The sequence below is a fragment of the Nannobrachium achirus genome (genome assembly GCF_963921795.1).
Source record: "Nannobrachium achirus genome assembly, chromosome: 23".
Classification (NCBI taxonomy): domain Eukaryota; kingdom Metazoa; phylum Chordata; class Actinopteri; order Myctophiformes; family Myctophidae; genus Nannobrachium; species Nannobrachium achirus.
Window position 1 is genome coordinate 10,625,239 of NC_137830.1, and position 24,390 is coordinate 10,649,628.

At 43.9% G+C, this 24,390-nt stretch overlaps 1 protein-coding gene across 1 annotated transcript; it reads right to left on the reverse strand.

Annotated features, from left to right (window-relative positions):
* Window positions 1-70: 70 nt before the first annotated feature.
* Window positions 71-23,038, reverse strand: LOC308308751 (protein NLRC3-like; the record flags this gene model as incomplete). The annotated part of the gene is made up of 7 exons (XM_080754205.1): window positions 71-220; window positions 502-505; window positions 1,040-1,213; window positions 2,286-4,101; window positions 4,398-4,456; window positions 18,975-19,071; window positions 21,877-23,038. The coding sequence occupies 7 exons, from the start codon at window positions 23,036-23,038 to the stop codon at window positions 71-73; spliced, it is 3,462 nt and encodes a 1,153-aa protein (XP_080610331.1).
* Between the last annotated feature and the right edge of the window lie 1,352 nt (window positions 23,039-24,390).

Here is a 24,390-nt window from a genome sequence, read left to right on the forward strand (position 1 = left end):
AAGCCCCCTCCTACCTGGCCAGCCAATTCAACATTGTAAGGGAAACACTGCACTAACCAACATGGTCTACTCACTTCAGAGTCTCCAGTGCAGCAGAGAGCTTCTTCAGACCAGAGCCTCCTAAGTGGCTGAAGTTCAAGTCCAGCTGTTTCAGATGGGAGGGGTTGAAGGTCAGAGCTGAAGCCAGAGAAGAACAGCCTTCCTCTGTGAGCCCACATCCTGACAACCTGCAGAGAAATCCATATTTAACAAAGTGCTGTTGATGTTCAAGAAGAGATCCACACAGAGAGAAAACATACTATTTATTTACCTCAGGATCTGCAGTCTACACTCTTCACTCTTCAGTAGAGCAGAGAGTTGGTCCAGTTGTGATTCCTGCAGGCAGTTGAAACTGATGTCCAATTCTTTCAAATGGGAAAGATTCGATCTGAGAGCTGAGACCAGGATGTCAAATCCTGTCTGTGTGATGTGACAGCCAGCAAGTCTATAATTAAAGATTACATATCTGGATTGATTAGTGTTGATGGAGGGACCAAAGAGATGGAAAGAACAGGCAGGCAGGAATAATGTGAAGTAAATCATGGTCATCTTCCAACAGGAAGCTAACTGACAGGAAACAGGAAGCAACAAGTTAACAACAGATGATCCAGCAAACTGACTGAGAGAGGACAGACAGACAGACAGACAGACAGACAGACAGACAGACAGACAGACAGACAGACAGACAGACAGACAGACAGAGAGCAGGGTAGTTGCCAGGTATACAGTAGTAGATGGTAATCACATATAGTTATTAATTAGTATATATTTATATAATATATAAACCAGTAAGACGCCTAAGGGTGAAAAAGCGACCTTGCCCTAAAGTCACGCAGGACGTAATTCGCACAGGAGGTAATTAATTTGTGAGCTTATAGATTGGCCATTTTCACTATATTTAGACAGTTCTGTTTTAATACATTTATTTTGGGGGAAATGTTCACAGCCATGCCCACTTTTCTCTAAATAATGCTAAATAATGCTGGTTAATTAATCTGACCTCAGTATCTCCAGTTCACAATGTGGACTCTTTAATCCAGCAGAGATGAGTTCCATGAATGAATCCTTCATGTCATTATAACTGAGATCCAATTCTCTTAGATGTGAAGGATTAGAGCTGAGAGCTGAAGCCACAATTTCATAATCTGGTGTTTCGAGATCACAGCCAACAAGTCTGTAAATGTAGAATATGTCAAAACAGAGACAAGACACAAGTTAGATCAAGTACATGTTATAGGGAAAAAAAAACATGCCCCCCAAAAAATCATGAAAATAAATCAGTCAACCCACAACCCAATCACATGGTGAGGGTTGTATACTCAGCAACGCCAAAAGCATTTCCACAGTAGTTTGTGTGCGTCTTTAATGATTATTTTATGTTCATAGGAGTTTTGTCATTCTAGGGTCAAGACCACTTGACCTTTGGCGTTGTCAATGTTTTGAGGGCACAAAGGTCAAACGCCAGGACAGGAAGGTCATCAAATAAAACAATGATTTAAAGTCCACAGAAATAATTAATTTAACTCTTATTGCTATTAACGAGTATACTTAATTAAGTGAATTGATGCACGCGCAAACACACAGTCACACACACACACACACACACACACACACACACACACACACACACACACACACACACACACACACACACACACACACACACACACACACACACACACACACACACACACACACACAGGGACGTGCTGGCCATTGGTAAAAGCGGGACAACTCCTGAACGGCCGGTTCATTCCCGGCCGGTCCAGGCCGGCCATTAGGAAAAGATATAAAAAATGTCTGCCTAATTTTCCATTTTGGGGGCTGGGTGGCCAACAAAGTAAATCGTCACTGTTGGGCAGAAACCTCATATCTCCAAGTTTCAAATTTGTACATTTTTTCGCAAAGCAAAGCCCTGCTTCATCAAACAAGGCTGTCGCACAAAAGTAGTGAAAACAGCAGATCTACAAGCACACAACGCCTCGCGGTGTGTGCTTGTAGATCTGCTGTTTTTAACACACACACACACACACACACACACACACACACACACACACACACACACACACACACACACACACACACACACACACACACACACACACACACACACACACACACACACAATACCACCAGACCTGATTATTATTGGATATTTTAAATTAACTATCATTTCTACTTATAGTGTAGGTGTGATGGTAGATTGATTCTCTTCTAATAGGTTTTCTATGAACATGACTACTAACCGAGCCTTTCTGGTGTTCCTCACAGCTGGGATCAGTCTGGATTTCCCCCACAATCTTGCTGTGTTGTATTTGTCCAGGTCCAACTCATCCAGAACCTCCTCTGATGTCAGCAGCAGGTGGGCCAGAGCTGAACACTGGCTCTCAGACAGTAGGGTCTTTGATCCGTCCCCTGACTCCAGGTACTGTTGGATCTCCTGATGCAGTGAGTGGTCGTTCATCTCCATCAAACAGTGGAGGATGTTGATACATCTGTCAGGAGAGTACCTTTGATCATTCATCTTCTTCAGGTTATCGATGGCTCTCTGGATGCTCTCAGGACTGCGGTCTGTCTGATCCAGAAGGCCTCCTAAAAGACTCTGGTTGGACTGCAGTGAGAGGCCATGAAGGAAGCGGACAAAGAGGTCCAGGTGGCCATTCTTACTCTTCGAGGACTTTTCAAAAGCTCTCTTCAGGAAGTCATCCAAGGAACTGACCTCAACTCCCAGGAATGTCATCAGTACCTTCCTGTTCCTCTTCTTGTTCCTCTGTGTGTAACAGTGGAACAGGTAGACTGCAGCCAGAAACTCCTGGATGCTCAGATGAACAAAGCTGTAGACCTTTCTCTCAGATTGAACAGTCTCTTCTTTGAAGATCTCTGTGCACACTCCTGAGTACAGCGAGGCGTCTTTCACATCAAGACCACACTCTTCCATGTCTTCTTGGTAGAACATCATGCTACCTTTGTCCAGATGTTCAAACGCCAGCCTGCCCAGCTTCAGAAGAACCTCCCTGTCAGCTTCCATTAGCTGCTGTTGATTCACATCATGACTCTCATGGTACTTCTTCCACTTCCTCTTGGTCTGAACCCACAGGAAGTGGCTGTACATCGCAGTCTGGGTCTTGGGCAGCTTTTCGGTCTCGTCTGTCTTCAACATGTCCTCCAGAACGGTAGCAGTGATCCAACAGAAGACTGGAATGTGACACATGATGTGGAGGCTCTTTGATGTCTTCACGTGTGAGATGATTTTGCTGGCCAGCTTCTCATCGCTGAATCTCTTCCTGAAGAACTCCTCCTTCTGGGGGTCTGTGAACCCTCGTACCTCTGTCACCAAGTCAACATATGCAGGAGGGATCTGATTGGCTGCTGCAGGTCTGGTAGTTATCCAGAGGAGGGCTGAGGGGAGCAGATTCCCCGTGATGAGGTTTGTCAACAGCAAGTCCACTGATGATGTCACTGTGGCATCAGAGACGATGTCATTGTTGTTGAAGACATCAGAATCAATGTCAATGTTCTTGAATTTCAGCCGAAACCTGCTTTCATCCAGACCATCAAAGATGAAGCCAACCTTCCAGACAGCGAGCTGCTCTGCTGTGATCTTCTTTAATTCAGGGTGGAAACGATGAATCAGTGAGAGAAGACTGTGTTGCTCGTCTCTGGCCAGGTTCAGCTCCCGGAATGAGAAGGGAACCAGGAGAATGACATCTTGATTTTCCAAACCCCTTGCCCAGTCCAGAGTGAACTTACGCACAGAGAAGGTTTTTCCAATGCCAGCGATGCCCTTGGTCAGAACTCTTCTGTTTGGTTTATCTCTGCCAAGGAGGAGGGGCTTAAAGATGTCACAGCATTTGATTGGTTGCTCATGGAGGGTCTTCTTGGAAGCTGTCTCTAGCTGCCAGACCTCATGTTGGTTATTAACCCCTTCACTCTCTCCCGCTGAGATGTAGAGCTCTGTGTAGATGCTGCTGAGGGAGGGCACTTCAGTGACGTATGTCACACGATCAAGACGGTTCAAACCAACCTTATAAACCTTTAAGTACTCCAACGGACTGACACCTGCTATGAGAAGAGAATGAAGACATGTTTAACATGTTAAAGTTAATTTAAAACTTTACATCGAATATACAATAGGCCTACCATTAAAACTATTTCTTATACCCGCCAACAAATCTACAATTCGTAAAAAATAGGGGGGGAAAAAGTGAAATAAATGTTCGTATATGTTAATCATCAGCATTTGGACATTGATTTAGGAACACAATGTGGACATTTAGTCTGATGATATTTTCTTCAATTTAAAGATTTCAGTAATCAATATAAAAATGATAATTTGTGTAAAATGTGTCCAGTCTTACTTTGTTCACTTGTGGTTTGTCTGGATGTCTTCTGTTCAGGTGTGGTTCTGACTCTCTCTCTGTGGAGAAGAACACAATATAATAGATAATAGATAGTTTAGTAACTTATTATTTAATTAACCACTTAAAACCTATGTACTTTGTCCTTCAATGAATAGCGCCGATACAAGCTCAGGAAGTGCTGTGATGCCAATCATGCCATGTGTTGTGAGCTTGTAGATCTGCTCTTTATTTCCATTCCAACAAGAAGCAGAGTGTGTGAAGTACCTTACAGACAAGGCCTTACAGACCAGGCCTTACAGACAAGGTGAATGGAGGACATTGGAGGTAGTGGTCTCACTCTACTGGATGCATAGACATGCTGGCCATTGGGAAAAGCGGGACAACTCCCGAACGGCCGGTTCATTCCCGGCCGGTCTAGGCCGGCCGTTAGGAGAAAAATCAAAATACAATGTCGGCCTTCGTTCCATTTTGGGGGCTGGGCGGCCAACAAAGTAAATCGTCACTGTCGGGCAGAAAACCTTGTATCTTCAAGTTTCAAATTTGTACATTTTTTCGCAAAGCAAAAAAAACAGCAGATCTACAAGCACACACAAGAACATCTCGCAGTGCAAGGCGTTGGGCTGTTTTCACTAGTTTAAATCATTTTTAAAATGATAAATACAAAACAAACGGTTTTGGACTTAAAAGGTTTCCACCCGACAACAACGAAATATAACTCATGCAATTGGCCCACTGGCTTCTCACTTGTCATGATCTGAAATGGCAAATCTTTAGCTGAGTAGCAGCAGCGCTATAGAGAGAGATCTCTCTCCATAGCGCGCAATGAGGGCCTCTCCAACTCTTTTTCCCGGGCTGAATCAGGGGCCCAGCACGTCCCTGACTGGATGTAAATAAAAATTTTACGGGGGGTGAGATCTGATTTATTTAACCACATCTGGGTGAACATTCAGACAAAATAGCAGATCTACAAGCTCATGACATGTAGATGTAGCAGGGACCTCCCACTGTATATTGTAAGAATATGTGGAGAATAACCTTTTCCCTAGATTTCATAGATGGCTTCATAGAGTTGTTTGACATACATTATCATGTTTATTAATATGTTGGATTCATGTTAATGTTTTCAGACAGTGAACCTTTTTACAGTCATTGGCTCTGCTCTTTTTCCCTCTCACACTTACTCTCAGAAAACAGCAGATCTTCAAGCTCACGTTCCTCATCACACAAATAATTGGCGGACCCCTGTAGTAACTCTGAGGACCCCTAGGGGTCCCGGACCCCCTGTTGAAGACCCCTGCTCTAAATACTTCATTGACCAGGATTCCTAGCTATACATGGTCACCTCCATTTCCCCTCTAAAAAGCCAAATACATATCATTTAGGGGGTCCTCACCAAATAGATATCATTTAGGGGGTCCTCACCAAGTACATATCATTTAGGGGGTCCTCACCAAATACATATCATTTAGGGGGTCCAAAAGGCCAAATACATATCATATAGGGCATACATGTAGGGTTGGGTACGGTAACCGCCGTACCGCCGTACCGCGGTATACCGTGGCCTACCGCGGTGTCAGGATCCTTACCGGGGTAAAAAAAGACAAAAAATAGGCTATTTTTTAATGAGAACGAGCGAGTTTTAAAACTGGGGAGAAGCGAGGACCACTAGCGCTCCATGCCGCTCTGTTCTGGGCCGCGTACCACATGTTTGGAAGCTCTGGCCGTCAAAGGAAGAGTGCGCTTCCAAATCGCGTCGGAGACAAATCCTTACTGGAGCAGTAGCCTCGTAGCCTGGCAGCAGCGTTAAACTTTCTCCATAATCCACATGACAAGTATGTTTATACATTCCTTGTGGCAGTTTCTTTTTCATTCACGGGCGGAGCACGAGGACTAAAACCAAAACGAAACTAGTGCTGGGCTGCTGGTTAGACGCTAGGGATTGTCACTTACTACTTTCGACTGCAATTGCAGCAGCTCGCGTGCACTGTTGTTGTTCTTACAACCTTTTCTGTCAAGTCTGGTAACTAAACCTGCCTACTTGTTTATATCACCACTCAATCAATGTGAATTGCGACGTGAGTTTACAGAATCACACAATCTACCCGTCTCATCGTTTGATTGTTCACACACAGCATGTAGTTTCTGAGAAGCCACAGTGCGTTACTATAGAAACCCGACACTGCACAGATCTACAAGCTCAGAACGTGTCGCGGACGCGACGCGTTGTAAGCTTGTAGATCTGCTACTTTCAAAGCCAGAGCCGCTGTGCTGTGCTGTACGGGGAAGTATAACTCGGGCTTATAGGACCGTGGAGCGGTGAATTTTGGGCAAATGATAGGACTATTTTGGCTTATCGCCGAACCTTAATTAATAGATACGGGGGTGCGGTAATTACCGCAATACCGGCGGTAAATGGGAAGACGGTGACCGCGATAACAAAATGACGATACCGCCCCACCCCTACATACATGGTCAACTTGCAGCCCGGGGGCCGCATGCGGCCCCCACCTTCACTTAACACTTGGGAGGCCAAACTTGTTCAGTAACGAGATACGGCCACTAGAGGTCACTCTGCCAAAAGGAGTTATCTCGTTCCTCAACGAGACAACAAAGGGTTAATGTGCAGCGTGCTGCGCGCATCCTGTGTTGTCTGTGAATGACTCTAGTCCATACGTCACACCGTGGCTCGCGGAGAGAGAAAATGGCGCGACCAGGCTGCATTGATTTCCATTCTAGGCTGAAACATAAAAAGGGCTTTATCTATGAATGAGGTGCAAAGAACGCGAGGGAAGCAGAGATCTGATTGTTTTCACGGCGACACTATAACGCGATGGTCGGCCCCCGTTTGGATTTTAGTTTCGCGAGCGTTTGTAAACAAATGGATTACCACCTGAAGACATCAAATTTTCCAGGCCAAGGCTACATTCACCAAACGTGAATGGAGGAGAAGCATCGTTAGATGTAATTATAATTATAGAACTCTGGGCAACCAGTGACTTCCAGGAAAGTCTGGATGGAAACCGAGGAAGATTGGTGACGCTGGAGAGACAGATGACCACCAGGAAGAGCCTGGCGTGGGTGTATGAGGTTAGCAACCTCATGCACAGCACTCGCGAGAGGGCACCAACTCAAGCTAAAGACATTTATACAGATACCCTCAGAGTCTCCCGAGAGGGGGGGAGTATGTGAGACTCAACAATACAAACACAACGGTAACAGCCCTTAACTAATCACAGCTAACGAGATGGCTCACCTAAACAACATCAGCTGGGGAGAAATTGGAAGTGTCACTGCGAGAACATCTGCAGGAACACAAAAGGTAAAAATACATCAAGCCAGGACCAAGTGTGGAGAAGAGGGGTCACAGGTGCAGCGCACAACTTGGTTGGTGAGTTGGTGAGACGAAGGAGAACTCCAGGCAGGAATAATCCCACAGTACTGGAGAACTCTACGCACCTGTGTCACCTCAAGACCTCAGGAGGGACCCACCCAATACCTCCCCAGAGAAGCCTCTTGTTGGGAAAAAAAACTAATAGAGCAGGAGAGGGGAGTTTAGCCTTGGTCAGGAGGAGGAGATGGGCAGTGATTTGGCCACCACTGCCGACCCGGCCATCAGGAGGGTGTTGTGGTTTGCGGGTCGAAACACCTTACGATCGATGGTTACCACCTGAAGACATCAAATTTTCCAGGCCAAGGCTACATTCACCAAACGTGAATGGAGGAGAAGCATCGTTAGATGTAATTATAATCATAGAACTCTGGGCAACCAGTGACTTCCAGGAAAGTCTGGATGGAAACCGAGGAAGATTGGTGACGCTGGAGAGACAGATGACCACCAGGAAGAGCCTGGCGTGGGTGTATGAGGTTAGCAACCTCATGCACAGCACTCGCGAGAGGGCACCAACTCAAGCTAAAGACATTTATACAGATACCCTCAGAGTCTCCCGAGAGGGGGGGAGTATGTGAGACTCAACAATACAAACACAACGGTAACAGCCCTTAACTAATCACAGCTAACGAGATGGCTCACCTAAACAACATCAGCTGGGGAGAAATTGGAAGTAAAGTGTCACTGCGAGAACATCTGCAGGAACACAAAAGGTAAAAATACATCAAGCCAGGACCAAGTGTGGAGAAGAGGGGTCACAGGTGCAGCGCACAACTTGGTTGGTGAGTTGGTGAGACGAAGGAGAACTCCAGGCAGGAATAATCCCACAGTACTGGAGAACTCTACGCACCTGTGTCACCTCAAGACCTCAGGAGGGACCCACCCAATACCTCCCCAGAGAAGCCTCTTGTTGGGAAAAAAAACTAATAGAGCAGGAGAGGGGAGTTTAGCCTTGGTCAGGAGGAGGAGATGGGCAGTGATTTGGCCACCACTGCCGACCCGGCCATCAGGAGGGTGTTGTGGTTTGCGGGTCGAAACACCTTACGATCGATGGTTACCACCTGAAGACATCAAATTTTCCAGGCCAAGGCTACATTCACCAAACGTGAATGGAGGAGAAGCATCGTTAGATGTAATTATAATCACCTTCCTCAATCGTCAGTGGACACTCACGTGCACACGCACAAAGCTTCCGAGGCTCTTCAAAATAAAGCGTGAGTGAACGGCAGCAGCAGCAACAGCTAGAAATGTTAGAAACCTTGGCTTCCCATGTGTTAATGTGGCCCGCAGATTAATATCGGAATACTGATATAGTATTGTTTTCAGCTGTTACAATTCCAAACATGCAAACATGACCCGCTTTAATTACTTCAGTTAACAGAAGAACATATAAATGCTTTTGAAGTTAAATAACAATTTTACTTTTCAGGATTAAAAAAATAAAATAAAAAAAAGCAAAAATAGCAGATCTGCAAGCTCATAAAGCGCCGCACTGCAAAGCGTTTTGAGCTTGTAGATCAGCTAATTTTGTTAACTTTCCCTGTATATGCATTGTGGCCCTCTGGACTGAGTGTGGGAATATAGTGGCCCTCTCTATCATCAAAGTTGCCCAACCCTGATTTTTAGGGGGTCCAAAAGGCCAAATACATATCATTTAGGGGGTCCAAAAGGCCAAATACATATCATTTAGGCCCTAAATTAACGACATGTCTACCATTTGGTAGAGGCTTATATTTTAATAACTGGGGGGTGTATTGTAAAAAAAACAATTGATTGTCGTTATTAATGCCTAAAGTGACTAGAAAATGCAAAGAAATATTTTTTTGACAGCTTCTTTCTTGGTGCGAACTTCAAAGGGTTAAAGTGCCAAATCACAACAAGTTTTCTCAATAGAGCAGAGAGCCCATCTTGTCCCATCCTGACCAAGCAGTGGCAAAGCTCTTATAAGAGAGAGATGCTGTTCATTGACATACTGTGTGTGTGGAGGTCCAGGTTCATTACTGAAGTCAATATGTGCTCCTTTAGACCAGTCACTCTTCATGGACAGAAGGCTGGGTGTTGGAGACTCTGCTCTGGGGTGAACACTTCTGGAATGAGAAATAGAATCCTCAATTCAGTTTTTTGAAGCAATGTGAGAGCTCCACAAACCAACGTTACCGGATCTTACGCTGTAGCATTGTGGGTAGTGAAGTTTTTCCTCTGTGAGATCGTCAGTTAAACATGCTGCTTAAAACTACAGTGAACGTCTATTGCATACTGTATACTGTAAGAGGATTGACATACTGTGTGTGTGGAGGTCCAGTTTCATCACTGAAGTGAGGAGGAATTCCTTTAGACCAGTCACTCTTCATGGACAGAAGGCTGGGTGTTGGAGACTCTGCTCTGTGGTGAACACTTCTGGAATGAGAAAAATAATCCTCAATTATCATGTGAATGAAGAAGTCAGTTTATTGAAGCAATGTGAGCTCCACCAACCAACGTTACCGGATCTTACGCTGTAGCATTGTGGGTAGTGAGTTTTTTTGGTAGCACTTTATAATAACTATACACTATAAAGCATTAGTTAAACATTAGTAACTAATGAAATCATCAAGAATTCATCATGAGTTCATAGTTTATTAATCATGAATTCATCATTAGTAAGGCATCATTTATACATTAACTGAACATTAGTAAACACAGTAGTTAAGCATTAGTAACTACTGAATTCATCATGAGTTCATACTTTATTAATCATGAATTCATCATTAGTAAGGCATTATTTATACATTTACTGTACATTAGTAAACACAGTAGTAAACACAGTAGTTAAGCATTAGTAACTGCTGAATTCATCATGAGTTCATACTTTATTAATCATGAATTCATCATCAATTAATGATTTATTAAGGTAGTTACTACTCGTTAGTTAAGTATGTTCCGTGAGCCCATCTAAAGTGAGGACTATTCATGCCTTATAAAGCATTTATAAATGAGATAGAAGCAGTGATGTAGAAAATGACCGTATTTATTAGAAAAGCGGACACCTGAAACAACATCCATCTATAAATGCGAGAAGTCTCTGCGTGTCTGTCTGTGTGTGTGTCTGTCTGTCTGTAATCCGCGTATCTCGAGAACCGTTCGTCCCACCGGCTTCAGATTCGGCACGCGCGTTCCCCGCCGCGGCACGGAGTGCAGTGCCGGGTCTCGACCCGACCCGACGCGCGGTTTACCCGAACCGGCGCGAAACGTTCGGAATCTCCTTATGCGGGGTTGATTGTTGACATCAGGCTGTTCCGGAGGAAATCGGCGCAAGCGCTGACTCATTGTGACATCACTCATAAAAGGCTCTGACATCACGTACGCCACATGAGTCAACAAAAAATCTCTGTGAGTGTGTATGTCCCACGGGCACGCGCGTTCTCCATATATGGGCATAAAATGAATGCCCCCATATATGGGCATAAAATGGATTGCAGACAGACAGATACAGATATCTCCATATATGGACATAAATGGACAGAGGCAAACAGATGGTCAAAGATCTCCATATATGGGCATAAAATGGACGCAGACAGACAGATATCTCCATATATGGGCATAAATGGACACAGGCAAACAGATGTTCAAAACGGGTCCTATGACAACAGGTATAATGAGGTTTGCATTAAAGGGGGAACCGGCACTGTGTCTGCAACACAGTTGGAGGCACAGACAGATACTCCATATATGGGCATAAAATGGACGCAGATAGACAGATATCTCCATATATGGGCATAAAATGGACCCAGAACTATAACTGCAGTGATCTCCATATATGGACAGAAAATGGACGCCGACAGACAGACAGACAGACAGACAGATACAGATATCTCCATATATGGGCACGGGTCCTATGAAAACAGGTATAATGGGGTTTGCATTAAAGGGCGGGGCATTCATTCCCTATTTACATTGTTCCGAGTTGGCCAGGTCGCCGACTAGACGCTGGGCCGCCCTTCTAGTAGTAATAATAAAACAAAACATTCATGATTAATAAGCATTAGTAACTGCTGAATTCATCATGAGTTCATACTTTATTAATCATGAATTCATCATCAATTAATGATTTATTAAGGTAGTTACTACTTGTTAGTTAAGTATGTTCCGTGAGCCCATCTAAAGTGAGGACTATTCATGCCTTATAAAGCATTTATAAATGAGATAGAAGCAGTGATGTAGAAAATGACCGTATTTCTAGGTTCGTGAGGTGACTAAAAGAATAGACCAGAGACAAGAGCTTAAATGTGAATAATAAAGACGTCAAGTTTACTGAATGAAATAATGAAGCAAAAATAGTATGCATACAATAAACTATTTACAATGATGGAGGTAGGTAGACAAAATTCTCAAAAACCATTCAACACCTTTCTTTTTTAGAGCAGGTTCTTAGGTCAGTTTTTCTATTTAGTTTACCAACTAAATATTTAATCCAGTTAATTCAAACTAAAGATAGTTTTCTATTTAGGACCGGTCAATCTTTATTATATTTTCAGCCTATTTAACCCTTAAGTTCTGTTCAGATTCACTACACCTTCGTTCTGTTCGGGTCATTTTGACCCGGTGGATATTTGGTTTAAAAAAAACAACACTAATATAAATTTTAACTTAACAAATCATCATGATACATTGACTTTGACTCAATACCAAACAATTCATTTCATATATTTGGTAAATGTTTGCATTTCTGCTTTGCTATATCACATTAAACACTGAAAGAGCTAGGCGTTTTTACTGATTTAGCTGAAATCCATGTAAAAAAAACGACTTCATTTAATACTAGGCAATATTGCTCATGCTTATAGGAAGGGGGGGAGGGTTCGGAATGGGGCTTCGGAAGGGGGGTGTTAGAAGTGGGGGTGACTGTGTGTCTGTGTTTTGGCATAATACTGTGTATTTCTGTGCTTCCGGGTCAAAATGACCCGAACAGCACTTAAGGTTCAAAAAATATGAGGGGGGTGTAGCATGGGTGTAGTGCAAAAATATTTTTTTTCCATGTTCATCTCAGAAGAATCTTTAAGGCCAGTGAGTTTCAGGTGGAAACATTTTTAACTTCTACCTTTTTTTTCCAAATGAAAATGTAAAACGGGTCAAAATGACCCGAACAGCACTTAAGGGTTAAACAGGTAAGACCTATTTATTTCAGCTATTCTCAGCAGGTTAAGTATGCTTTCAAAATAAAAAGTGCAGGCAAGTACCTTTAAACTCCCCTTTAACCTTAATATGACCTTTAAGTTCAACCTTTACAGAAAATAATAAAATAAAATATCAAAAACAATCAATTATCAAAAATAGTGCAATATCAATTTTAGTAACAAAACAGTGCAATATTGTCAATATCTAACTTCCAAATGAAATGTCACTGTCTTTTCCTCTTCCTTAGATCTGCGTTCAGTTAACTCAGTGGATGATCAAAACAGTTCAGTTGCTCGGTCCAAAGTCTCAGTTCAAAAATATTAGTTAGTCAGAGTTCTGTTCAAAGTCAAATCTCAGTTCCAAAAAATAGTCAGTCAGAGCTCTGTTCAAGTCACTTGGTCAAACCATGCAGTTGGTCCAATAGATGTTTTCTGTAGATTCAGTTCCTGGGTCTCCAATAGCTTGCCATCCGATGTCTGTGTGTTGCCTCACATGGAGAGGAACCCGGCCACTCAGTTCAAAACTATCTCTCCTGTCTTTCTTCAGCTGCTGGTCAGGCTTGTTGATGAGCAGCAGCCAGTTAGCTTAGCTGTTAGCCACAAAGTTCGTTTTTGCTGACTGAAGCACTGGATTCTGTTGGCTCAAACTCCTGCTAACTTGGCTAGGCCTTTAAACACTCATATTGTACAAAAATAACACTTAAACTCTCGAAAATAAATGCTCAAAACTGTCTTTTGTCTGACGTTTTTTCTCTCTGTTCACTCACTGTTCTGTTGATCATACACTCTGGGCTGTGTCCGAAATCCACCCTATTCACTAATGTAGTGTACTAAAATGGGGCTCCGCCATTTTGAACTAGTGTCCGAATGTATAGTGAGCATTTTTGTACCCTAATATAGTGTACTGAAGTATCCCACAATGCATTTGGATTTGTAGTGAGGATTCGATGGTCACTATTCAAGCGCTATTCAAGCCCTGCCGCCCCACAATGCACTGCGCTACGGCCGCTGTCTCGCGCTTTGAGCACGCACATGCGGTGTGCACGCGCACACGCACACTGCAGGTTCATCTCTGCGTCTCTGCATGGCAGGAGGCGTAGCCACCTGTTGCTGAGCAAACGCAACAGAACCGCTCGTAGCAGAACCACCGGCTAAAGAAAACAACTGTCCACAGCATTGTCACCAGAGAACAAAATTTGCTTTTCATCATTTAATGATGAAAACAGCTCTAAAGTTGTTTATGAAGAGAACATACGAGAATAGACGCTGGAGGCTTTTGTTTTTCGATCTTTTCTTCCCAACCTTCCACAGCTGATAATAATCATGATAAAATAATGTTATTTAAATTAGCAAGAATAACCTATTTTATCACAAACATGGGTGTATGTCTGCATGTGAGACAAATGAATGTGGCATAAACATTATTCATTCATTGATTCACCAATGAATGAATACAATTTAAAAAATATATATAGGCCTATACATTTTTTAACATTATTTTATTGAATTGTGATGAATAAAAACATAATTATATTTGGCCTATTTCTCATAATAACAACGCAACATGTTGGTATGTTATTTCCAATCCACATTGGGGAGTTGATGTACAAGCTCACAACGTGTTGCTTCGCCCCCTGTTGAGAGCTTGTAGATCGGCTATTAGGTGGGTTTAGGAATCACGCATTATTTATTGCTCCAAAAGCCAGCGCTAGAGTGTTTTAACTGTGCGACAGCGATGACGCAACCAGATGGCGACGGGGTAGTGTCCGAAATGCGCTGATTTGTTCACTACTGTAGTACACTACATCTGGATCCCTCATTTAGGGTTAGGGAGTAGGGAACGTGTTCCGCATTTCGGACACAGCCCCGGTCTGTATCAGGAAGAGACTCTTAAAGGGGCAGTGCTCTTTTTATAGTGGAGTACACTTAAAGGGATTTGTTCAAAGCCCGATTTTTTAACCTCACATATAAAATGTTTTTGGCACATTTTACACAATACAGCATGAGTTTTCAACCTTTTTAAGCATATTTATTACTGTAGATGAACCAACTATTTATTGTTGTTTTTAAGCAAAATCATATGATGCAATGAATTAACCATTATTTAAACCAGTATGCATAACCAGGTAGTCATTTATTTGACTTTTTATCACCATATAATTGACCCTTATTTGGAACCTGGGTTATATAATGTACAGTAAATGTATAAATAATGCCTTACTAATGACAAATTCATGATTAATAAAGTATGAACTCATGATGAATTCAGTAGTTACTAATGCTTAACTACTGTGTTTACTAATGTTCAGTTAATGTATAAATAATGCCTTACTAATGATGAATTCATGATGAATTCATTAGTTACTAATGCTTAACTAATGCTTTATAGTGTATAGTTATTATAAAGTGCTACCGTTTTTTTCAGTTAAACATGCTTCTTAAAACTACAGGGAAAGTCTATTGTATCGTCACTGTCTGGCCAAAACCTCTTAACTCCATTTTTGAGTTTTTCGATTTTTTGGCATAAATCAGGGCTATTGAACACCCTTTACGTCTGAGTGTTGGTTAAAATAATATTGAACCAATGCAAAGTAGTAAAAAGTGCTTGGGACAAAACCTCCTAACTCCACACTTTCTGCCAAACCAGCCAACTCCACCCGATTGGCCCTCTCTTTTTTCATGAATATGTGATATTGAACACCCTTTACGTCTGTGTGTTGGTTAAAATAATATTCAACCAATGAAAAGTAGTAAAAAGCCCTTCGGTCAAAACCTCCTAACTCCACTTGAGCTCATTTTCCCAAAAATGAACATTTTGGAGTTAGGAGGTTTCGGCCCGACAGCAGAGATATACTGTTAGAGGATTCACATACTGTGTGTGTGGAGGTTGATGTGTTTTGAACTTGTAAATCAGCATTTTTTTCTATTTTTTATTTGGAAACCTGATTTCTTTTTTAGCTACTTTTAATTGGAATCCTGAAAATTTGCAAATGCATTTATATGTTCTTATGCTAACTTTATGAACTTAAATATAAATACATTGGGCATAAAGAATACAATACAATTGTAATGCTGGTCAATAAGCTACAAATATACATCTTTATGTCTGTGTGTTGGTTAAAATAATATTGAACCATGTGGCCCCTGGGCCGCTAGTTGCCCATGTATGATTTAGGGGGTCCAAAAGGCCAAATACATAAAATTTAAGGGGGTCCAAAAGGCCAAATACATGTCATTTAGGGGGTCCTCGCCAAACACATATCATTTAATTTCATTAAAGTGCCAAATCACAACAAGTTTTCTCAATAGAGCAGAGAGCTCATATTGTCCCATCCTGACCAAGCAGTGGCAAAGCTCTTATAAGAGAGAGATGCTGTTCATTGACATACTGTGTGTGTGGAGGTCCAGGTTCATTACTGAAGTCAATATGTGCTCCTTTAGACCAGTCACTCTTCATGGACAGAAGGCTGGGTGTTGGAGACTCTGCTCTGGGGTGAACACTTCTGGAAAGAAAGAATCCTCAATTATCATGTGAATGAAGAAGTCAGTTTATTGGAGCAATGTGAGCTCCTAACAAAACAAAACCTCCTAACTCCACACTTTCTGCCAAACCAGCCAACTCCACCCGATTGGCCCTCTCTTTTTTCATGAATATGTGATATTGAACACCCTTTACGTCTGTGTGTTGGTTAAAATAATATTCAACCAATGAAAAGTAGTAAAAAGCCCTTCGGTCAAAACCTCCTAACTCCACTTGAGCTCATTTTCCCAAAAATGAACATTTTGGAGTTAGGAGGTTTCGGCCCGACAGCAGAGATATACTGTTAGAGGATTCACATACTGTGTACGTGTGGAGGTTGATGTGTTTTGAACTTGTAAATCAGCATTTTTTTCTATTTTTTATTTGGAAACCTGATTTCTTTTTTAGCTACTTTTAATTGGAATCCTGAAAATTTGCAAATGCATTTATATGTTCTTATGCTAACTTTATGAACTTAAATATAAATACATTGGGCATAAAGAATGGGCACAAAGCGGAAAATTAAGAATATGAAGAACACATATAAAGAGAGAAAAGGCCATGGCGCCTACGTCGTTACCACGGTAACCAAAGCAGATGTGTCAACACAGGGCAGCTTTGGGTAGAAGTTGTTAAAATCAGCCTGAACACACAGATCAGATCTGGTCACTTGCAAATGCAGTGTGAATAGTCGGGCCAAAAGATCGGATTTGAGAAATAAATCAGATATAGGCGAGATTTGACTGCAGTCTAAATGGGGCCGGACATTCTGACCTGTGACCAGTAGAGTCTGATCATAAACCAGGTCAGTGGCTTTGTGGTTAGAGTGTCCGCTCTGAGACTTGGAGGTCAGGGTTCGATCCCCGCCGGGTCATAATACCAAAGACTGTAAAATTGGGACCTCATGGGCCTCCCTGCTTGGCACTCATCATCAAGGGTTGGATTGGGAGGTTTGATCAACAGCTGCGGCTCACCGCTCCAAGAGATGGCTCAAATGTGGAGAACAAATCTCGCATACAGCAAAGTATATGACAAATAGTAGGACTTTAAAGCTATACTGTGTAAGTTGCTCAACTAGTGGTCAGTAGCGTCCGCGTCTTTCGGCCGTTTTTCGCCGCGGACCGGGCCTCACACCCCCGCGTCACGCCCGCGTCTGCCTCCACCTCGCCGAGATCTATCTTTGGAGGGGTCCCTGGTTCCTGTGCGTTCAGGCATTCCGGAGAAACGGAGTGTTTCACCCGAGTATAGATAGAGACACACGGGCGCCTACAAATATGGCCGCCCTATTGTGATAGATAGCGACCCCACTTCAAGATGCGCTGTGATTGGCCGGCAGTGTATAACCCTCGCTGTGATTGGCCGGTAGTGTATGATGACGTCATTTTGCCGGGAAATCCCGCCCCTGTCACTGCTAGAAGAAAATATATAAAGAGAAGGCTTCAGAAGCTGAAAATAACGGAGTGGGTGTTCTAAAACTTTAGCGATTTAAGAGTTAGGACAATTTTAAGATTTGTTTTATAAAAAAAGTTACATGGTATAACTTTAACTAAAATATATGTTTTCTGTATGTTTTACATTCTGACCTGGGATCAGTAGAGTGGTGTCCATCTTTGAAGTTAATAGGTCTATACATGGACTTGTCACTCTTCATGGAGACACAGCTGGGTACAGGAGACCCTGCTCTCTGCTGATGGACCCTGAGAGAAACAGAGGATCAACATGATTTACTATTTATCAAATCAAATCAAATCACGTTTATTTATAGAGCACATTTAAAAACAACTTTCATCGTACCAAAGTGCTATACAGACATTTCATCATTCAGGTAATACAGTAAAGAAAACATCTCAAGGTATAACAATAAAAGCAATAAACACAATTACAATGTAGTAAACTAAAACAATGCGATAAAAACAGATAAAATGTGTCAGGGGGACTCAAAAGCTTGTGAGTAAAACAGGGTTTTGAGCCTGGATTTAAAAGAGTCAATGGAGGGGGCAGATCTAATATGGAATGGAATGCTGTTCCAAAGCTTCGGAGCAGCGACGGAAAAGGCGCGGTCACCTCTACGAGTCAGGTTGGATGGTGGGACATCTAATAGACCTAGGTCAGTTGACCTTAGGTGCCATCTGGTGGTGGGGGGGTGGTTTATAAGGCCAGTAATATAAGCGGGGGCAAGTCCATGTAGGGCTTTGTATACAAACAGGAGAGTTTTAAATTTAATTCTAAATTGGACTGGTAGCCAGTGCAGGGAGGCTAGGACGGGGGTGATGTGGTCTCTTTTCTTGGTGCCGGTCAAGAGCCTGGCTGCTGAATTTTGAATGAGTTGGAGACGAGATAGGGCTGACTGACTGATTCCTGTGTAGAGTGAGTTACAGTAGTCTAACCGGGATGTTATGAGGGCGTGTATGACAATTTCGAGGTTATGGGTGGAGAGAAATGACTTAATTTTTGATATGGAGCGGAGGTGAAAGAAGCTGGATTTAACTACTGCGTTTATCTGTTTATCGAACTTGAAATCGGAATCAAAGAGGACGCCCAGATTCTTGGCATGGGGCTTAACGAGGCCGGATAGGTTGCCTAGGTCGTTCTGAATCTGTGTGATGGAGTCTGGGGGGCCAAATAGGATTATTTCAGATTTTGAATCATTGAGTTGAAGGAAGTTGTTTGCCATCCAGCATTTGATGTCTGTAAGGCAGCTTCTCAGGTTGTCGAGTTGTGAATGATTATTTGGTGTCAGGGGGAGGTAGATCTGTGTGTCATCGGCGTAGCAGTGAAATGATATATTGTGTTTGCGGAATATTTGGCCTAGGGGGAGCATATAAATGGAAAATAAAATGGGGCCCAGGATTGATCCCTGAGGGACCCCGCAGGAGAGACAGGCGGGGGGGGAGGAGAAGTTGCCAATGTTAACAGTAAAGGTTCTGTCACTGAGGTAGGAGGTGAACCAGCTCAGCGCTGTGCTGTCAATACCAGCATTGTGCTGGAGACGCTGGAGTAAAATGTCATGATCGACTGTGTCGAATGCTGCACTAAGATCTAAAAGTAACAGGATGGCACAGTTGCCAAGATCAGTGGTGCGGAGAAGGTCATTATGGACCATTAATAGTGCGGACTCTGTACTGTGGTTGGCTTTGAATCCGGACTGAAATGTTTCTGTGATATTGTTGTGGAGTAGGTAGGGGATGAGTTGACTGAGGATGACCTTTTCGAGTACTTTGGATATGAAGGGTAATTTGGAAATAGGCCTATAATTACTGGGAAGGGAGGGGTCTGTATTTGTTTTCTTGAGAAGGGGCTGGACTACGGCTTGTTTAAAACAAGATGGAACGGTACCAGTGGCCAGGGAGCTGTTGATAATGCTTAGAATACTGGGCCCGGTTGTGTTAACAACCTCCTTCAGGAGTGTCGAGGGAATGATGTCAAGTGGACAAGAAGTAGTTTTCATAGTGGAGATGATTTTGATTAGGGTTGGGAGTGTAATTGGGAGGAAGCTGTCTAATTTGGATGTGCAGAGCATTGGATTGTTTGTGTTCGGTGCGAGGAGGGGCATGTTATTTCTGATGGTGGTGACTTTACTAATGAAAAAATTTTGAAAATCAATGCACTTTGATAATGACAGGTCCGGGATTGTACTGGTGAGAGGGTGAATGACAGAGTTTATAGTTTTGAAGAGGATCTGTGGGTTATGGGAGTTATTGGAGATTAGATTAGAAAAGTATTTTGATCTTGCTTTGTTAAGTGAGTCCTGATATTTGAGGCGGTTGTTTCTTAGCATTTCAAATGAAATCTGGAGCTTGTCTTTTTTCCATCTTCTTTCGGATTTTCTGCATTCCCTCCTCAGGGCTCTGGTGTTGTCATTCAGCCAGGGACAGCCTTTAGGCTTAGGTTTACTGAATTTAAGTGGTGCAATGGTGTCCAGGATAGTTGTGCAGGTGGAATTGAAAAGGGAGGTGAGTTCCTCAGTGCTGATAGATGGGGGAGGGGCCTCTATAAAGCGGATGCTTGGAGCAGCTATGAGGGCCTCTGAGAAATTATTGGCAGTCAGTGGGTTAATGAAACGAGAGTAGCGGGTGGGAAGTTGTGGTTTTGGAGGGGGTTGTGGTAGAACTGTATTAAATAGAATATTGCTATGGTCTGATAAACAGGGAGCTAAGACTTCAATTATGTTGACATTGAGGCCAAATGATAAAACAAGGTCTAGGGTATGGCCCAGCCTGTGAGTGGGACCGGTGTTGAGGATTGAAAGGTTAAAGGAATCGATTAAATGCATGAAATCAGTGACAAGGGGTTTAGAGGGGCAACAAACATGAATGTTCAGGTCCCCCAGGATCAGAGCTTGATCAAAGTTAGTTATGGTGTTAGTGAGAAATGATGCAAATTGATTTATGAAGTCCTTGTGGTACTTTGGTGGCCGGTATATGAGTGCTATTAAGAGTGGATTAACAGAGTCCAATTTTATAACTTGCGCCTCAAAGCTTGGGAACTGATCAATATTTATTTGATGGAATTTAAAGCTATTTTTGAACACGGCAGCTAGACCCCCGTAGCCAGAACGTCCAGAGGATCTAGGTGAGCTCAGAAAGCTATAATTCTCAGGGCAGAGTTCAACAAGTGGGGCCAACTCATCTACGTGGAGCCATGTTTCCGTCAAAAATAAAAAATCCAGGCTATGGTCAGTGAGAAGGTCCTTTAGATGACCAGTTTTATTTGTTAGAGATCTTGTATTATACAGGGACATTTTTACTGTGATGAGTTTATTAGGGACAAGGGGCTCCCTCACCAGTGTGGAGAGATTTTGAGGGACTACACCACGTTGCTTTGCGTGTGTTGTGAAAGACAGTAAAGATGGATGGGAGGGGAAACAGTGGGGTTTTGTAATATTCCTGTTGGAAATATGGACAGGAATTGAGTTGTATGTGGGTACATCAAATAGGCTAATAGTCAATGGTATTATTGTGGGGATGGGGGTAGAAAGACTGCCGGGCCGCCAGGGGGCGACAGAGTGGTTGCTAGAATGTTGACCGGATGTGGTCAGCCCAGGAGGAGACCGCACAGCTGTGACCAATAGTCAATCGGCATGCTTTGTTTGAGGAAGTGTTTGTGATGCTACGGAGCTTCGTAGGTTGTGCGTTAGTATTTGGCATCCAAAATGATTTGGGTGTAGGCCGTCGGGGGCAAAGAAATGTGCGTGATTACAGAACAGAGGAAAGTTGGGGATATAATATAAATTGTAGGAGTGACAAGCGAACTGGAGCCAATAATGCAGAGCGGACAATCTGCTAAAACAAGCATCCCCGCGACCTATTGTGGGCAATGGACCGGATATGTAAATTGACTTTCCACAGCTGCTGAGGATATTAAAAACGAGTTGGAATTGGATCCGTGTGTTTTCAGAGTGGCGATCATTTGTACCGGAGTGGAAAATGATGCGTGTGACGGTGGACGGGAGTGAAGCCAGCAGACCGGGGAGTTTGTCGCGGAGTTGAGCGGTGGTGGCTCCGGGGAAACAATGCGTTATAGCATTACGGAATCTAATATGTTTTACGATGGAATCGCCGATAACTGCCGTGGTGGGTGTAATCACCAGGAGAGGCTGTGGAGTGGATACATGCCGGGCGTTCGGGGATTGTGTTGGTGTGATGGGGTTCATTGTGGGATTCTGCAGTGGCCTATTTCCAGGCCATTTCCAAGTGTTGGACAGTGTAACGGGGGTGGGCTTCTTCAGTGAAGGCTGCCCAGAGCCTGTGGGATTTACCGAGCGGCGTTTTACCGCAGCTTTTAATATATCCTGGCGAGGCCTTTTCTGGACTTTGGTGGTTGTGGTCGTGCTGACCGGGACCAATGGACGGGACAACGGGCAGTTGGAAGACGAACCCGAGTCCAGTGCGGGGAAATCAGTCATATCCAGAATGGAAAACATGTTGCTGGTGGGCAGCGGGGGGAGCAGAGGCGGGGGGGAGGCTAGCCTCCCGCCGCTGCCCCGGGACACCGCTGTCCAGGGGGTTGAGCTGGCTGATGGTTTTATTTTTCGCCTGGTGACATCCACGACGGAGACCGCTGGATTTAGCCCAGCCGCCGAGGCCACTGGACCCGCGGCGGGGACTGTTGTCTCCAGCTCCCGTGCATTGGAGAGGAGGCAGCGGCGAGGAGCAGGATCAGCGGCGGGGACTGTTGTATCCAGCTCCCGTGCATTGGAGAGGAGGCAGCGGCGAGGAGCAGGATCAGCGGCGGGGACTGTTGTATCCAGCTCCCGTGCCTTGGAGGTAAAGCAGCGGGGTAGAACGGGATCAGCGGCGCGAACCGTTACCGTAACGGTTTCGTCCAGCTCCCGCGGGCAGGAGGGCCGGGGACGTGGACGGTCGGTACCGGTGTCGGGGACAGTGGAGTCCAGTTCAATGGAGGCGCTGGAGTCAGTAGCTTGGGGAGCAGGATCATGGCAGAAGGAATATAAGGAGTCCAGGAGCAGCTCATCATCCTGGATTTGGTGTAGTGTGGAGATTCTTCCCTCCAGCATGGACACTCTCTGCTTCAGGTGGAGACAACCGTCGCAGCCAGGTGTCAAGGTGAGTGCCATGGTGGTGGTGGTTGCTGGGGGAAGAAAAATAGACTGTGGCCAGTAAAAGTGTAACGTGACAGGATAAGGTGAAGCAGGCTAGGAGTAGTAGTGATTGAACCGGTTAACGTCTCAGGACGGTACGTACTGGCGAGGGCACCACAACGGGTGCCCACAATAGATGTTAGACCTCAGTAGCAGAACCCGGAGGCCGGGGCACAGAGAGGAGTGAACCGGTCGGGAACGGGACTTACCAACAAGGCCCAGAGTCTGGGCCTGTGAGTTGGATCGGCATAAGATCGTGTAGAGCCGGTGGCGGTCTTGCGATGTCGGATCCGGTGGTGGTGGTGTATTTAGCCTAGGAAGGCTAGCTGGCAGCTGTCAGACTGCTGCTGAAGGTGCTAGGCTGGCTAGCAGACAGCCGGTAACGGGTGAGCTGAAGCCAGACAGGCGTGTAAAAGTGACCGATCGCTGCGATCTTTGTATGTATGAGATGTTGACAGTTAAAACTACCATCTCTAAAGATAAAACTTAAAATTGACAAGTAAAAATAATAAAAACAGGGCTGTTTTGGCGGCGTGGTTCAGCGTTCAGCGTTTGGGGCGCAGCGTTCCACTTCCCAGCATGTATATTCAATCATTAGAATCCATGTGGAATCCACCCAGTCAAACGTCTCTTACTGTACATGAACTCTCTTCTGTGAAGTATTCTTCTGGATACACATACTGTACGTGCCATGGAATGAGCCAATACGTCACCTGATTCATTGTTTGGTCCGGCAGAAACTTGTGTGCCTCAGTTATTATTATTGGCAGAAAAGTGGAAATCGTGGTTTAGAATATTTGGCGGTTCTGTTTGTAAATATGAGTAACAGATCTTTTTGTAAAACGGATAAATAAGTGAAGATTTACCAAAATATCCGCTTCAGTGGATCTTTGTGGACTGGAAAAACTGAGCTGCTGTGTAAACGATGACGTTGAGTGTGTGCATGAGTGCATAGCTCCATGCATGTGTGAGAGAGAGTCACAACACACACACACACACACACACACACACGCACACACACACACACGCACGCACGCACGCACGCACGCACGCACGCACGCAGGCAGGCAGGCAGACAGGCAGGCAGACTGCCACGGCGCCACCTACTGGCCTGGCATGCTTGTTGGAGCCCAACCTAGATATTGAATGGTGTGGACCTGGATATTTTTCTATACGGATATGGATGTGCGTTTAGGAAAAGATCCATACTTGTGTAGCCGGGGTTTAGAAGGTGTTTTTAGAATCGGCCTCAGTCCTAAAAGGGTTAATGAAATTAACTCATAAATACACAACACACAACAAAAAAGTATTCATAATTTGCAGGCTGT